This window comes from Diadema antillarum, unplaced genomic scaffold (genome assembly GCF_040938485.1).
Source record: "Diadema antillarum isolate AM-2024a unplaced genomic scaffold, OU_Dant_1.0 seq00000949_RagTag, whole genome shotgun sequence".
Taxonomy (NCBI): domain Eukaryota; kingdom Metazoa; phylum Echinodermata; class Echinoidea; order Diadematoida; family Diadematidae; genus Diadema; species Diadema antillarum.
The window spans coordinates 552,501-571,085 of NW_027271797.1; the positions used below are offsets into that span (position 1 = coordinate 552,501).

General features: G+C 39.8%; 1 protein-coding gene across 1 annotated transcript in view; it reads left to right on the forward strand.

Annotated features, from left to right (window-relative positions):
- Positions 1-5,527: 5,527 nt before the first annotated feature.
- Positions 5,528-18,585, forward strand: part of LOC139741736 (carboxypeptidase D-like) — a 56,591-nt gene continuing 43,533 nt past the window's right edge. Inside the window, exon 1 of the mRNA XM_071652319.1 lies at positions 5,528-5,801. Coding sequence (XP_071508420.1) covers positions 5,528-5,801 — 274 coding nt within the window. The remainder of the gene's footprint in view (positions 5,802-18,585) is intronic.

Genomic DNA, 18,585 nt, shown 5'->3' on the forward strand with positions numbered 1-18,585 from the left:
TAATAATGATAATAATAAATGAATGAATGAAATAATAGTAAAGACAATAATGATATTATTCATCAATAACATCGTATTCATATTCAGTCCAATCGATTTTATTACACTTTTATTCACATTACTTAACGCTGAAAGATAGATAGAATTAAAGCTAACTTTTTTTTTCTGCGAATTTTGAATTAGAACTAATGAGTGCACACGGCACTTTACAGCAGGCATTTGCAAACATTTTTAGCTCCGAGTATAGGATGAATAAGACACCACGGGAGTAGAATCAGAGGAAACCATAGTGTCAAAATCAATCAATCGATAATACCGATGACCACAGAGTAGTTCCGGACACGAGTACGAACACGTACCCTAAAGTCATCTTCGGCCATTTTACTGCTTTGGCGTTCTGCGGCCGGCAGGGAATAGTGACAAGGAGTCCGCGCTACTCCTTCCTGTGTTGGGAATATCGTTATATTTGCTGTATATAGTTATTAGTGATTTCCTTCTTGTGACGTCAGCGTTCAACCTCATGACCACCGATCATGGCAAGTGTGTCGTGATCATCGCCGTCGAAGCGATGGCGATGCTCCAAGGAAGCGTTGAAACCACATTCATTTAGATCATCGGGAATTTTGTTATTCCATGGCAGAAAAAAGGGTTGTTTGTTCCCATGTAATAATTTAATAATAGTGACATTTTTATAGCGCATATAACAAATGAATGTTCCCTATGCGCTTTACAATCTCATCACAAAACATACTGTGATCAACATTAATGTAATGTATATTGTAATGTAATGTATAATGTATGCGTAAGGTATATTACGCATCATCAACGACAATAATGAAAATGATTAAGATAAGAACAGCAACAGCAGCGGGGGGAGCAGTAACAAGAACAACACCAACAACAAGAACAAAACCAACAACAAGAGAAATAACAACCATGACAATAGAAAAACAAATCTTGTCCTGGGTATCTTTTTACACCTCATTTGCACCCAACCTACGGCTGGGTGCAAATGGGGTGTGAAAAGATATTCAGAACAAGATTCGCGTGAGTGAAGAAGGAAACGTCTATTTAGCTATATTGTGCCTGACAATTATAATGCATCATTTTTTTTTTTTTTGCCGAGTACTCGCATTCACTAAATGGTTTGCGGGCGGCTCTTTCGTGCGACGTAATGGGCTAATGGCCGTATGTCATTATGAGTAAACAGCCGGTAATGAGGTTGATTCGTTTACGTAATCAATGGCGTATGAATGTTGACAAATAAGTTAGGGTTTGCTTCCTGACACAAACGCGCCTCACGGATGAGTTGTCGTGGGCTAACGAGAAGTGGAAACCCAGCAGCTAGATTGGGACTACAAACCAGGTTCGAAGAGTTTTCCCGTCAGATAATTTCATAATATGATGCTCCAGGATTACTGCCTTAAAATTACCATGTCTTGATTGGCCTAAAGAGAACTAAAAGACACATTCACTTTTGTTTGTGTTCTTCATTTTCTTTTTCTTTCGAAACGTGTATTTTCATTTTTTCTTTTTACAATTTGTTGCGATTTTGAATAAAAAAGAGATATTGTTCGCCGATCGATCAATCAGCACTAACATTCTAACTACAAAGACATGAACAAATGAATACATAAAAATGAAATAAGAATATGAAATTATGTTGTCGACTTCTAATTCTGGAAAATCACGTAACTTCCTTCATGTGTTTTCATTTAACAGGCCGTTTTTACTTTTGTTTGGGAAATGTGAATTGTACATTATCATTTCATTCATTTTTTGCTTAGGCAAAACCGCAAGAATTAAGTCTAGATTTCCACCTCAAATTATATACAGTAGAATATAAGTGATGAGTATACCTTTTGTTTTTCTTCCTGTGACCTCGCCAAATCACAGTGGTTTCATCTGTTATGTTGGCATGAAATTCACTAAGGGTTCCTCTAAATATTTGCCCTGACATCAGGTGGCAGGTTCATTGAAGGGTGAAAGGATTAGATGAAGATCAGCAGTTGACATCCATTGCTGCGCGTCTCCTTGCCATAAATCGGATTCACCTGTTGCGAATTGGCGAAGGTGTTACCAGCGGCGATATCTCCGCAACTTTCTGACTCCATGTGACGTAATAATGACTGGATAATTAACTAATTAGTACTCTTGTCCTGCGCAGTGAGCTCTTACTCCTTGCAGAAGCTTGCGAGACAAGCATATAATCAGATATGCTGGTCAGGTCAGTCATATGTCTTCGAAGACGCCTATTATGATTGATTTTATGTTGTTTCTGAAATTGCTCTTACTGAAAAAAAAGAAGTAAAGAAAAGAAAATAAAATAGAAACGACATGAAATTATTATTTCGATACAACGAATTATCCTAGACAGGATCTGGAAACTTGTCTTTAATCTGAAACATCGTTTCCCTCGAAGCCTCCGAGATGTCTGAACGTTAGTCACCAGTGATAAATCTGACATAATACATCATAACATTCGCTTCACACGCACAAAATTCTTTACTACTTTTTAGTCTTCAGAATATCGAGTTTGGACGAAAAACTGCACACTGTCGTCTGAGGGCGCGCTACTCCCAAATGTATAGCGGGCTTCTGAGGATAGTCACAAACCTGCCACTTAAGACGTTCCGATCATACAGGTAGTGCAGAATAATTACAGGCAGAGCGTTTCGGATATCTTGTTAGAGACTGTTAATTTGATTGGTTCCAAGTCGAACAACCCTTTAATTAGAGCTAACGTTGAACAAGATAGACAAATGAGCTTCGGAAATATACGTCTAAACGCTTGTCCTTTAAAAAAAGCAATGAAGGCTAGCGAGCAGACATGCCAGGCTCAAAGTTTATTTGGCCTAGATGAATTTTGAGAGGAACTCAGTACAATGTTTCAACATCATTGCGTATATAAACTAACCATCTCAGTTTTGGAGACGCTCAACTCCCCTTGCAGACTAATCGACTATAATTTAAAGGGACAGTCACACAGGCAACGCATTGCGTGATATGATTACCAAGTCGGGACGAATCTTTAGCATTCAAGTCGCAATAAAAGTTCCTCCGATAACTGTGTCTGTCTCTCTCTTATTCTCATTCCTTCCTTCTCATTTCTCCCTCTCTCCCTTGAATACCCACTTCCTCTGTTGCTATCTCTTTCCCTCATTCGCCCTTCCTCACTCTCTTTACCTATTATCTCTCACCATAAATGATGAGGTGTGTATCATTTTCCTTTTACCCATCTGCCCTCTATCACCGTTCACTTACTTTTTGTGGTTTAGAAGTGATTTACATTTCCATCGGGCTCAAGCTCCTTATTAAAAGCCAATGATACATGCATGCGGTGGATATCCTGACTATGATGCATCGCCTATTCGTCCTGAATGACTGCAATACACACAAGGCACATGACTCTGATAGCCATTCGTGGTAATTTACGCTGAATGGGTCCTTTACACGTGTGATACAGTTTAAGCCAGTCGTTCTACGTGACGGTATATCTACTAGTTTGCAATCTGTTTATATTAAAATGCACCTTATGTCAATTATTCATTTACCAAACCATGAACGAGCGTCAAATGCGATTCAGTGTGTTATGTGTGTGTGTGTGTGGGGGGGGGGGGGTCAAACTACTTTCTATCTAGCACGGACATCTAGTTATGGTGACTTATATGATATTTATCAGTGAGATTCGCAAAAGTTAGAAATTCATTGCCTTTTTACATTTTATTTCGTGAAAGTTCTTCCACTTTGCTTATTTGCCATAACTCAAACTGAACTAAATAAATTGAACACATCTTTGCTTGAAAGTCTGCGCGATAATTCATGACATCGCTGATGATAAGTTGTTGTCTATGACGATCTGCTCTCATTGTCGCATTGAAAAGTGATACACCTACAATGAGCTTTATTCTGTGGTTGCCGGCCGACAATGGCACTTGCGGGGATAGTTTAGATTATTTTGTTCACAGTCCCATATTAACATGATATCAGAGACACTGAGAGCATGTAAGACCATACTATCATGATTGTTCATACTGTACACATTGCTAAACAGTACATACATACCTTTAAGCACGTTTGCCTTGCTTTCGTGGTGTGCTTCTGACTATCCACACGCCACATTCTCTCCGATTAACACTCCCACAATTTACCTCGAACGACGTCGATAAAATTCAATCATTATTTGATTTTCTCATTCACGGTCATAATCATTACGAAACGCAAAAATGTGCGCTGGGGTACAGCCAGAAGAGTGTTATTCACCACCGTCGAAACAACAATGGTATTGGAAAATCATCAACTTCAAGTTAACAGTCCCTTCGCGATTTCAAATGCGCCGGAAACACGCAAACAAGACTGCATCCATACAAAAATAACGCTAAAAACAGTGCTCTCTATTCCCCCCCCCCCCCCCAAACAACTTCTTAATAGAGCATCATATTGACGACATCCGTTGATTCTTTGCCGCTTGATCACCGTCTTCCTCGGGAAAATCATTTCAATGTCACACCTGCTTTGATATTTTTAAACATCCATTTAGCCAAAAACACTGCTCAATGGCCTTTACACACCATTGGCGCATTCAGGGGCGGCTGAGAGAGGAGAGAGAGTAGAGAAGAAAAGAGACAGGGGAAGAGGGGAGAGAGAGAGAGAGAGAGAGAGAGAGAGCGACAGGAGGGGGTGGGGGTGGGGAGGGTGGCACACTTCAGCCACGCGGCTCTTCATTCCGTAGCGCATAGGTGAGATCCGGCGTTGTGCATGCAGTGTGCACTGCATATCCGAGGGAGGCACTTTGACGAGAAGCATAAGCAAGAGTCAAGCCGTGGCGCGCGCCAACCTCGGCCTGGAACACTTTTCTCTCAACTTCAGTGAGCGTACGCACTTAACAACGGTGTTCTCTTATTAGGTACCTCATCAAGGATTCTTGCTTTTATACGTTTCACGAATGAATTAGAAACATAGGGAGAACAAGAACAGGCAGTATTCGGAAATGTCTTCAAGTGGAGCTTTTCGTCTTGGTAGGACGATAATCAGGTTGGCATAAGCTAAACAGCAGGTTGCTTCCCCCTCGCTCACACCGCACACCACCTGTCCTGTATTCCGGGGCCCCTTTGCGTGTCGAAGTCTTCCGCGGCACATCTCGGCGCTTTGCATTGATCCCGAGCTTCTCCTTTCGATTGAGGTGCATTAACAGATGGGACTTAAGTGGATATTAACGCTACTTGAAGAGTAAGTTCTCCAGATCTGACCTGCAAAACGGAATCATGTATTAATACGTTCTTATCCAACCAATTCATGATCGCACAAACTCTGGTTGACTTTCTATAGCTTGTTTGCAAAGGGCATTTCTGAGTTAGGTAACAGAAGGCATATTTGTCAATTATTATTTGAAATCTCTCGTCTATCTGACAACTGGACAACAGCAACGAACATGTATTGCGAATGTGTGTGCCATCTCGACATGAGCAATCGTTTACCTTCATCAGGACATCATCAGCGCCAACGTTTCGAGAAACGCTGTCACGAAATGGCCAACACCACTGGCAGACGACGCATGGCGCTGCAGCTGACGGCCTGCCTCCTTGCGGCCCTGGCTGTTCTTGTCTGCCTGCCCGGCCCGGCCAGTGCCATCGGGGAGATACGATGGGTGTACCATGATTATACCATGCTTCACCATGCCCTGGATGATTTCCGTTTGCGATGGCCGGAACTGAGCAGGGTCTATAGCATTGGGACCAGTGTGAAAGGGAGGGAGATGTATGTTCTCGAGATCAGTGATAATCCAGGAGTACACGAATTAGGTAAGTGTCATTATACAGCAGAGACGGAGACAGAGAGATAGCTTACACGGGTGAACACCCCAGTCATGTGTATAACTTGTTCTTGTTCAATATCGGAATGTGTCGAACTAGTAGTCAGGCACAATGAAATATTGCTCCATCTTTATATTTAGTACCCAACTGATTATTCTTTAACACTGCAATGTTGAATGAGGTAGAAAATAATTAAAATCTTGGTGTAGTGGACTTTCGTAAAAAGCATGTCTGGTCAGTTAAGCAGTTACCTTTCTTTCTTTTTTTTTCATTTGTAGACAGATACCTTTTTTAGGGTCAACTCTGCAAGACATAAAAGAACAATCAAAAGCGATTGGCCTTATGCTATAGGTAATGTGAACGATTGAAATTTGAACATTGAAATAAACGTAATTGGTCATGGAGCAACGTGCAAACGTGGATACAGCTGTCAAGACGCTCGAAAGTTTGCTAAACTAATAATGTCCCTATACTTTCAAACCGACCCTACTTTCTGCATTTGATATGGTAGAAAGTAGTTATCATTTGTTTTTCTCTGATGTAAAGGCATATTATCTACTGCCTGTCCAGATTTACCTTAACGTGCTTTCTAAAAGGTGGAATACTGTGGAGGGTTTTTTTTTAATGTCCCCAGGTTAAGCTCGCAAAATTACCAGTTTCGTCTTAACTGTATAGAAAAAACACCCAAAACAATTATAGGGCCTACCTCTTTAAACATGTCTGTGCAGGGAGTGCAGAAGACAAATATCGTTGACAACCGAAACATTACCTCTCTGAAACGAATAAAGATCTACGAAAGTAGGCCCACGCACCAATTCTCTTCTTCATTCTTGGTGGCGGATGAGATCTTCAGCAACCTATGGTAAATCCTCCCCCTCCCCCCTCCCCCCTCCTCCCCTTCCACTCTCCCTACCCCTTACCCTCCCCTCTCCCTCCCCCTTCATGAGTGAGAATCCACTCATACTAATCATACTAACAGCTCAGTCAGAGCAAAGATCCTCAAAAGGGGGATCTTTGGTCACAGATCGAGAGAAACCGAGCGAGGAGATCGAGACAACCCTCTCCACATTAATCCCGTGCTGAAAGCAGGAGTGCCGTTCGGGCGCTCTCACCTGTCTGGCACCGGATCCCGACGACCCCAAATCCCAACTAATAGCTCCGCTCTACCGGTTTCCCCTTTAGCAGACGGGTTGGTGACAGGAATAGCATCGCTCCGCTTTGGTTGTCGAGGGGTGTCTCTCATGGGACTAACATCCCCCTTTTCTTTCTCTCTTTCATGACTTCTTCTTTTTTTGTGGAAAGCTAATGTCGAGATGATCTTGAGGTCTTGCCTCAATGCTATCCAATTCTATCACTGGCTAAACAGGAAAAACATGAAAACTGAGAAAGAATTTCAGTTATATATTCCTTTAATTTGTATTAATGTCTGTATTTTATAATCTATCCAATTTCTATGTGTGACATCTATTTTTCCTCTTGACAAATTGGTCGTGGAGACACAAGAAACAGTAGTGAATGGTAAGAAAACAACAACAACAACAGCAACAACAACAACAACAACAACAACAACAACAACTAACCGACAATGGAATGTGGAACGTGTGATGTGCGGATTTAGATAAAGTTGTCAACTCTCGTCAGAACGAGTTAAAAAAAAAGGAATGTCCTTGAACATCTGCCTTGGTGTGCAGTTGGAATATACAGTGAGACACAAAGGCCTGTCATTGTCGATTTTAACTCTTTATGTGCCACGTTCGCACATCCGACTCAGTCGACGGCGTGCCAACTTCGCATATTCCGCTCAAATGCACAAACCCGCCAAAACCGATCGATAAATCGTCAAATGCCACAGTACAATGGAAGCGTTTCACGCGATTCTGTTCCTTTTGTCTTTAGCTCACATTTTATGTGGTGAATGATTATAAACAGTGTTTCATATTGCATTTGCGTGCAAATTCTAAGTTTCTGTCACTGCTTTGTGTGCAAAAGTCATACATTTACAGTAGTTTATCTGTCAAGCATTTGAAAGAAAAGCAATTATAGATTTGACATAGAATTTACATCAATGCAAAGCTTGGCATTTTCTCTATAAACTCTACTAATTTCGTCTAGTGATTTGCAAAACAGATTGTTTTCTCAACGTATAACTACGCTGGTGTCTCAGAATAATGTGGCACACGGGGGGCTTCCACCATGGCACATGAAGAGTTAACCCTAATTCACCCATTTGGCAGTAACAAAATGCTGATGTCTTGTTGATAACATGGGAGCGTTTTAATATAGCTGGTAACATTCCCCTACCTCCTATTGATGTCATACGCCGAAGATATTGCATTTCTGATTAACAATGATATCATTTGTATCAGTCAATCTCCGCGAATTATCACTGTAGGATTTTCAAGTAGGATCATACGGATGTAGCAGTTTTTATCTTATTCATAATATTATCATTTTATGAAAGGCTCATATATAGAAAAGCGCTCTGAGGTGGTTATGGAATGGGTGCACTACTTCTTCTCTTGTATGTGCGTGTAGTATGTATGTACGTATACACATGCGTGTATGTTGTGTAAATCTGTATGTTTGTCTGCATGTATGTCTGTATGTAGACATGAGTCTACTGATGTACGTGATAATGTATGCATACGTATTTGTGTGCACGTGTGTGCATCTACACGCTGATGTATTTGTATAATGTGAGTGTGCAAGGGTGTATGTGTGTATGTATGTATGTATGTATGTATGTATGCTGGGTTTTTTTTTACCTGTAGGTGTGCGTTTATGTATGCCACTAAGTGTGTATGACTATTGTATGTATAGAAAAATTCAACGTATGGGCCTACTCGCGTTTCCTTTGTAAGTCTTCATGCAGAGCCATTCAACTGACACCTTCCCTATGTTGACAGACTGACTGACAGACAGACACCAGGCACTGATCTCGTCAATTTTGACCCGCTTCCCTTCATGTGTGACGTGTAGGAGAAATTCAAGATTTCCGAAACAACTCGCGCACCTGATACGACCACAAGCCTGTGACGAGGGGGCTTGCGGTGTATACTAATAGAACAGTTACGCTAGCTCTTCACAGTGTTTGGAAAAAAATGTCATGGTCTTTTTCTGCTAGCAAAGGAAACGCCAAAGAGTAAATTTCCTGAGGCAGACATTTTATCTGCAAACTTTATCTTCACGCTCTTATCATCCCAACATAACTAGGGAAGCGAGTATGTCTTTCTAAGGTTGAAAACAATCGGAAGAGAAACCCCGTATACAATACTCAAACGGACATCGCAGTGAATGTTCGCTTGACTATTACAAGAAACGAGAACAAATAAAAGCTATGAAAATTATGACAGAGTTTCACATGTTTTCATAAAACTAATTAAAGGTCAAACAGATATAGGTTACTGTCATCATTAAACTGAGACGCGACGCAACGGTATGTCATCACCCAACTGCCTTAAAAATACAAACAAAAACAAAAACAAAAGACCTGAAAACATTCCACTGACTTGCGAGCAGATCCACTCAGCTTTTTGTTTCTTTTTGTCTTTACTTGAAATGAATTTGAAAAAGACAAAAATCATATCCGTCCCATAATTCGTCAAATCCAATATGAACTTATGACAGCAAAGGAGTGAAAGGAGAGTTATATGAATCGGTTGATGGACAATGGTGTCAGCATTGTTCAGAAGGAAAAATGTGCGTCTTTACGACGCGACGTTATTATGATTTTGTTTTGTGTGTGTAAGACAGCTTCATATCGTATTTGTCCCTCTCTTCCTGCGGGGGTTGGATTAAAGTGTGACCTTCTGATATCGCGCCTGTCATCGATGGATTAGAGAACTGAAGGTTGTATCAAAAAATAGCTACGAGTCTTCTTAGCGAAGCATTATCTATGCAGAAGTGACCAATATAAACGACTAAGAAGGAATCATCAACAAAATACTAACTTATTCATACAACCGAGAGAAAAGAGATGAATGATAATATGTTGAAAGTAAGGTACCACTTTCTTTGCATCCAAGGAACTTTAATTCTGCTTGATTTTGTCAACATAATATTTGTTTCTCTCGACAAAATATGATACTGTAATCATTGAGATACAGATAATGTGGATATATTCATTATTATGACGTCACAATTAGAAGAAGAATCAGAGGTAGACAGTGAAAAGCAATGCGCACGCAATCTCGTGGATCCTTTATAGAGAAAATGGTATGACTCGGGAGTGAAAATTGCAAGGGAAGACAATAAGAATATACAAAGAGGATACAGATAGACGTCTACGAGACCGCACTTTAGTTTGATCTGTTTTTATTTCTGCATTTTCACAAAGGAAATATAAAAGAAAAACTGAGCAAAGGAAATGGGATTAAATTTGGGTTTCGAACCAGAGACCTCCAACGTAACAAACAGTTTTCCAAAATTAATCATACAATGGACAGACAGTTAATATATATGTGTAATCATGCATATACACCAATCGTAAAATATAGTATACTTTAATTGTAGTCACATACACAAACAATAGGACAATCGTTGATTATTATTAGGAACAAAATGCAGGAGACCGGCTCTGAGAATAAAAATGGTGGTCTTAAGGTTACAAATAATTTCATACATACGTACTACGTTTTTATCGGGGATGGGGTGAATAGAAAATGTATCAGTGCAAGGGTGAGGGTGCGTGTATGGAGTTGCAGTTCGTTGTTTTGTTGTTTTGTTGTGTTATTATTGTTGTTATTTTTTAGTTGTAGTTGTTTTAATTGTTATGTGGCTAACCAGGATAGCCTGTTTCGTGCTGTTACTGCTCTCTCCCTGGAGTGTGTCCTTGCCATTTATTTTAGCTTTGCAAGTTACCCCATTGTGCTTTATACACCATGGTCCCGTACCGGGCGAGATTCGAACTAATGACATTGTATTTAAAGTCCATAGCCCTTATTCTCTTTGGTGTTTCTTCTGACACGTCATACAGTGCCCGGGAAATTTCGAGAGGATTCGTCCCCAGTTGTGCATCCGTTGAGCGTTATATCGATTGACATCAACCGATAAATTGCTGTCTTTAACACAAGGCTATCATAGATCTTTGCGGGAAATGAATTAACTGATTTTGAACGGCGACAAAATCTGGAAATGGGAACGTTAGAATATGTAACAGTCTCACATCATCGAGGTTTGGAAACAAGAACCGACTTTTATGAATTGAAAGTTTAGTGTCGCAGTGGTAATAAACTGATACCCATGATGTTACACTGTAAATGAAACTCGACAGGTTTCATTTCCATCTGAGTGCAATGATAACCTAAGGCGTTATAGTCTAGATATTTCCTATCAAAAACTGCAACACGAAACTCGTTCCTGAAGGCAAAATGAAACAATCCGACAATCCATTATTAGATTTTGGCTTGTATAGAGACAAACCGATACACATTTTTTCCCGATGTAGTTAATAATGAAGTCACCCATGTCGCGTGACTTAGCCTTGACTCCAATAAAATCAATTCGCGAAAGGGGAATTGGATTCTCTTCCATGGAGACGGGCGAGAGGTCCCGCTGGGAAAGCAGGGTCGCGTGCTGTGAGTGCTGACGGGATTCCCGACAGGGAATGGATCATCCAGTAGGACAGTGCAAGGAGTATGCTATAGAGAATTACCTCGGTGGTATCAGGGAGGTGGTATATATATTTGTATCTTCAGTGTGTGTTCACGTCCGAGCGTTTTAGCAAGCCCCGTGGAGCGTTTGTCAGTTGAGGCCTGGCGGATTAAGCTTCATTGATGGGCGTCAGTATTTCAATTTGATGCCGATTCAACATCGGGACGCTTGATATTTCCATATATATAGGCTTTATTGCAAAATTGTTATATGGTAGGATGTTTTGTGATACAACTGACCTACACATATACATCAAATGTGATATCTCAAACATCTTCTTTTTTTAAAATCCCAATGGTAAACAAGACCTTTAATGCCACTATGCCATCTGAAATGTCGTAATATGAGACTTGTATAGATTTCTGACTAGGTCTCTCATCTTCTCTTGGTTTCTGTTTATATACATTTTATCATATAGAGGAAATGTCGCACACTTATGTTGCCGTATAATTTGACGTGTATATACCTGTACCAAGATTATCTAGGTGTAGGAAATTTGTTTTCAGCATATTAAGAGGCGACTTACTGTGGCTAAGATTAGAGCAAAATGTTCAGAGAGAATATGACTATTTATTTGTGTTTGTGTGTGGGGGGGGGGGGGGTGATTGTATGACGGGGGTGGGAGGGGAGAGAGGAAGGAAGGATAAGAAGGGGTGGTAAGAGGCAGATCTTTGTGAATATTATCACCCATCTCTTCTGTTTGGTGCAAATTTAGTGCACATGCAACTGTATTATACTTGGGGTCCTCTCTGATAGAATTTTCGGCTCAGCCTCAAAGGAAATGAGTTTGAACTCCAAGAGTGCAAAGTAGTTATTTTGATGGTATACTAAAATAAAAGGATGAACTCGAATGGGTATACAGCCAAGTTTCTCATACATCTTTTTTCTATCTGTTACTAGAGCCCCTTTTACTTAGGTATGTTTTATATATAGGGACATGAGGAAGTTAAATGTTGTGAGTGACAGGGACAGATAGGAATAATGTTCTCGTAAGCATGGTGTCTAGAGACAAAGTTGTAACCGAATGATTATAGTCCGGGAAACAATCGGCAGGCAAGCCTTAATGAAAATGAATGACACAAAGTCAGCATGACAAGATTGCGTCATTTCTGATCCCAATACAATCTATCCAAAGCCCCCTTTATCATGTTTATTATGTAGGACCCATAACACTGACGAGTACGTCATCTGCACCTATTCATCTACTTCTTCTTTTTTTTCTGATGATGTAGTTATCTTCAACCTTTTCCCCAATGAAAACTAGCATAAAATTATGGTTCAATTCACATTATAATCTTACCTTAATGTCCTCGATTAATATATAAATTACCTGTGTTGTCAACCCAAGTTACTATGCGTCCAACAAGTACTATCGTATTGCGGATATTCATTTTCCCCTCCAAGCTATATTTGTATCACTCGTTTGCATTGAATGCATTTCGATACCTGGAATCCACTTACATGAGCTCGCAACTAACACTACAAACCTCCGCCAAGATTTTTTTGTTAATGTGCTTTAGAAACAATATGTGAGAAAAAGGTGTGCGCAAAAACTTGAATGCGTCGTGTTAATATAAACAATTTAGTGTGTTATTTCGTCAACTGACACGACATTTTCAGAGTTTGGTGTATGACGGCGATGGCGACCGCACATTCTATACACGTTATAATCTTTATGTATAGCGTCCTTCATTTTTTTCCTATAGCTATGGCAGGGGAAAGGGGGACAACACTGTAATGTTGTAAGACTGATATAAAGGTATGGCATCTGATACGCACTCACTGAATCGCCTCGTCAGCAAAATAATGTTAGATTTTATATTACTCTGATGTTCAGTAGAAAATAAAAGAAAGAAAACATGCAATGAGGTTGACTTAGATAGCTGAATTCACTGCCAGCGACAATGGACGGGCTGTGGCACATTTATAGGTGAATTTCTATCTATCCGTGAAAGAATGTGCTAGCCACGCTCTCCTATCATCCCAGTTTGGCCCCATCATACATGTCATAGCAATTAGCAGAATAAACGAGGTTGATCCGGCTTGGTTTCGCTCGAAGGTGGGTTGCCTTACCTACCCCACGGGTCTCGCGGAAAGATGACATATCTTCGGCTGACAGGCAATGACAGCTACATTGTCATGTCATTCACGACGGAAGCTCCTGTGAATAGGGGAATTGTCGCTTCTGCCAAAAATCGGTAATTTACCTGGTAAAAAATAGGTTTTGGGTGATGATTTTTTTTTGTTCCATTGTGCATATTAAACTTATGCACATCCACACTCGTATGTGTGTGTATTATAATTTACGTAATATTATGTATGATATTTATCATATTCATAATCAAAGTCTGATGATACACAAAATAAAGGTATTGAAGATTGTAATGATAGTCCAATGATGATAATGATAGTTTATGGTAATGGTAGTATAAGTATAATTATTATGTAGTAATTGTTTTGAACAAAAGCATATACGCATTATCTAGCTACACCCATTCATCTTTCTATCTATCAGTATGTTATTTTATAAATATGTTATATAGATGTATGTTAAGATGATATACATAAAGTTAGGGGAAGAGCTAGTGAGAGAGTTTTTGATATGCGACCTTCTGAATTATTGTTGTTCTCTTTTTGTTATTAGCTCTGTAGAATGAAAGACAAATGAACGAGGGAGAAGAAAATGTTGTCAAAGGTGTCAAATTCCAAGACTTTGAACCAGTGACCAATTCGGTTCTGTTGAACGAGCGGAGATGATATGATTGGCTTTAACGATCTTTTTTTAATGTTGATAGCAGTTTTATTGATTAAGAAGCGTCCCACATCCGACTGGCCCAAGTTTCGTACGCCACAAGCCAGAGCCTTTCGTGAGACACTGAAGGCATATGAAATATCGTGCTTCCGACACGAGCCGAAAATAGCAACCGAGAATGATAAACCGATGAGCAACCTTTAATTCATCACCTATAAAGGAAACCAAAGATATCTTCGCTTCTCTCTGTGGAGTATCATTTGCATGTATCTGGGTGTGTGTGTGTGTGTGTGTGTGTGTGTGTGTGCGTGTGTGTGTGTGTGTGTGTGTGTGTGTGTGTGGGTTTGTGTGTGTGTTTGCGTGAATGAGTGCTGAGTAATTCATGGGTTTTTATGCGGGTACACATGGAGGGCGCTGTGGCTGAACCCCTAATTTGAGTGGGTCGGGAAATCGAGCGACATCGTCCACTAGACTGTCTTCACTCCTCTAATAGTTCACTCACAGGAAGGACAAAAAGGAGAATAAGCGAGTACTTCCGGAGCAAAGGGGAAGAGGGGGAGGAGTATAGGAGGGGGAATTATGGGAAATCAAAAGAAAAATAGAAATATAAATCATCTTTCCGTCTCGTTCTTCTTCTTTTTCTTTTTTCTGGTTGTAATCAAATCCCGGACGTGCTTATTTTGAGAGTATGTCACTTGACAGCAAAAAAGATGTAAGGAGACACAGAACAGAAGAATGAGAAAGACAAGATGTTCTGCATCTAAATAAGCGAAGGTAAGCATTTTGTCCGAGTCATTCTTTCAGGATATTTTTATCACTTCGAGGACACCTCGAAGATGAGACAAAATAAAATAAAATCTCTACACTAGGCGTGGATGATGAATCCTTCGGTTTTGACTTTCATGAGGTCGTTACCGCTGCACGTCTCCAACTTATGTAACGCGTGATTATGTGGGCAAAGAAAATATGTGTGTGTGTGTATGTGTGAGAGAGAGAGAGTGAGAGAGAGAGAGAGAGAGAGAAATACAACATATCTACACCTGAGTGAGGGACGAGCGGACCATGATGGCAAGTATGCAACCCTTTGACCATTGACCTTTGACCTGCCTGTCACCTCAAACGTGCGTCTAGCTATAATCTAGTGTAAATGTTTACATAATCCATATCACAGTATTCATAATCTATCTCCCTCTCACTCGATGATTTTTTTTTAGTTCCGTTTGATATCATTTCCATGTATTTGTTTCTCCAACGTTCTCATTAGTCCAACACAACCGATTACGTATATATGGTTATAATGATTCATATATATATATATATATATATAATGTGTAACTGTAGTGTACGAATATGTCAAGGGACAAAAAGAGAGAATGTAAATAGAGGGGGACGTGGCAGAAGAGAAGGGGAAAGAAAGAAAGAATTCCATGACAATGATTATCGTCAACCCTCATTCCCGTCCTATGTGCGTCGAATTATGTCCCTGTCAGCTGCTAAGTCTCAAACTGATTTCAGCGTCACTCGGCGCAGGGCCGATTTGTGGGTGGCGATTACTATACTGGGCCGTGCCGTGCGCTTGAACCAATCGGATGGACTGGGCAGGATTGATTCTCGCAACTTTTTGATCCGAAGTACAGATCATACACGACAAGCTGACATGTTTTTCTAACAATGTAGAAATTGTTTTGAAAGTGGTTCATTTTTCTGCTCCTTTGTTAAGTCTTTCACTTATTCGTTCATTCATGCTTTCATTCATTCATTTTTCCCCGATCAATCCACCAGCCTCTCATACGTATGACTCGGAGCCATATGCACTATTATAATTAGTACCGAAACCCTGAAATGGTGAATGTATGTTTGATGAAATCAAAACTTATGAAGTCTAAAAAAAAATGTAGTGATAGTAGTAAGGATGATGCAATGATAATAATGATAATGGTCGCTAATATTATTTAGTATTATTATTATGGTACCTATCTTTATTATCATTATCGTTATAACTAACATCATCGTTTTCATGAGCATGATGTTTATCATTGCTGTCATTTTGGGCTGTTGCCATTATAAGATACTTCAGATGATTACAATCATGGTGCTTGAAGTCATAAGGGCGTTCTATTTCGAGAATACCCTTGATAATATTTTGCCTTATACACCCAATCAAGTATGCTATGTATGTACATCTCTAGCTCTCATCACGAAAATAAGCAATGTCAATCGCAACACCTGCGTGTTTCTTCAAAGCTTTTAAGGAATTCATATCCGGTGGCCTCGTTTGTTACTTTGATTCAAGGACCATCTAGGGGGAATGCGAGGCACCTCCGTTATTTTGGGCACGATTCCAAAGAGTAAACGGTGTTCGTCGCTTGTTATTATCAATGAAATAGATTCATTATTAAAAGTGTAACATTTATTTTGCAGGTTGAATGATTAATCTCAATATAAACGGAAGTTAAAACTAGCGATTGGAGAAAATGAGAGAGAAAAGCAAAACAGCACATCTTCCATGATGACATGCTGGCTTACTATAAGCCATTCAAATCTATAAGTAACCAGGCATCGAATTAATTCACTTTTGCTATTTTAAGCATAAATTCAATGATGGATACATTAATTACACTTTCGTAGTAGGCTGTCATCGCGCAAGTTCTCCTGTTACCAGAAACAATCGCCTTTTACTGAGACATGCATAAATTTGAATGTTATACATTAACATTTGCCATGACAGCATGACAAAGTACGAACATCTTGAAACACAGCAGAACAAAAAGTCTATTCAGCGATGTTAAAACATGGATGTATTATGATTTATTGAGTACGTGGAAGTTTCAAAAAGTCACACGTGTGTAGTGTTACTTTCAACATTATTATGTATTTTTAAGATCGTTTGATTTCATGATGGGTCATCGTATTTTACATGGGCAAAAGGCAGGGATCTTTACCAATCTAATGGCCTGTTCTTAGGAGTCGCATATTTCAGTGTTAGCGTTTGGTCCGGTTATATTGATAAATGTTACTCGAGTGATTAACTTGAAGTAATATATCTGCAATGATTTGATAAAGAATGGATTGTGTGTAGAACGTCTTGTTAGAGCTCAATGATTGGATTAGCTAATTAGTTTCTGATATAACACCCTATTCATCGAACTTCGCAAATATCGTAAAGTGCTCAGCAAAACCGCAAGGATTTGATTTCAGTTTTAACCACATAATCGCAAAACAGATGCCCCAGAAGTGTAAGACGAAAATAGATAGGACCTTGGCAAGTCAAGATAGGTAATTCTTTTCTTTTTTCTCCTTCTTCTTGTTCTTCTTCTTCTCCTGCCTGTTTTTCTTTATTCAAATTTGATTCCAATTTTGATCTGCCAAGGTCTGGTTTTGCAGAGTCGCGGCAGGTAATTGACAGAAATTACTTTGATTATTAATACGGGAAACGGAAATAGGGTACTTATTGATTTGGGGTTGGCCGGCGACTTTTTCGGGGGCAGTTTGTTTGAGATGAAAACTGGGTGCATCCTGCGTGCGTTATTCAAGTCCTCATGCCACCTGTTTCGTCTTGTCTATCGTACGAGACCAGTCCCCCGAAGAAACGTTTAGTACACAGTTGACGAATAGCATGATGGATAACGCGATAGGAAGATAATTTCGATCATTTTTCCTTATAGCTCGTGGAAATGAAGTTAAGCCAGGTTCGGACATGAGTGTAGCTGAAACTTGTGAATATCGACATGTCGTTCCACTCTCTACACAGATATATATTTTTACGAATCATTTCGTGAGGGAGGAATATGAGACATTAAAGCTGTTCCGGAGAGTCATTTTTGCCTTGTAAATGTTCATGTGAAAATGTGTGATATAGAGGTTTTATTGCAAAGTTAGGGTCACGTGGGACTTGTATGCTGCATTTCTACGTTTAGTGGTGAATATCACATCAGAAAAGTTTCGCTTGAAATCACATTGTAACATCAAATGAAAAGCACCAATGTGATAAAAACCCCTTTGCATTCGTGTTATTCTTTCTCATTTGTCTTTGTTCCAGAAAAGAAACAGGGAGAGTGCAGAAATCGGTCTTGGCTCGGCCATGGTTTCGGCCTGTCAGACCTGTCCGCCGAACGCGCAGAAGCCCTAAGTCAGGGCGTCTTACTAGCGTTATTAGATCATGACGCGCAGATAATGAAAACTGGCATTTACTTCTGGTCGGAAGGGAGAACCGCGTCTGAGCCCGTGACAACGAGGTATCGAGACCCTTTATCTCCGTCAGTCAAATATTCAGTTTTTGGCACGAAAAATATTGTTGATGATAAAAGAAAGAAGATGACGAAATAATAAAGAAAGAGAACCGCGAACCAGCTGCTCTCATCTCGTTGA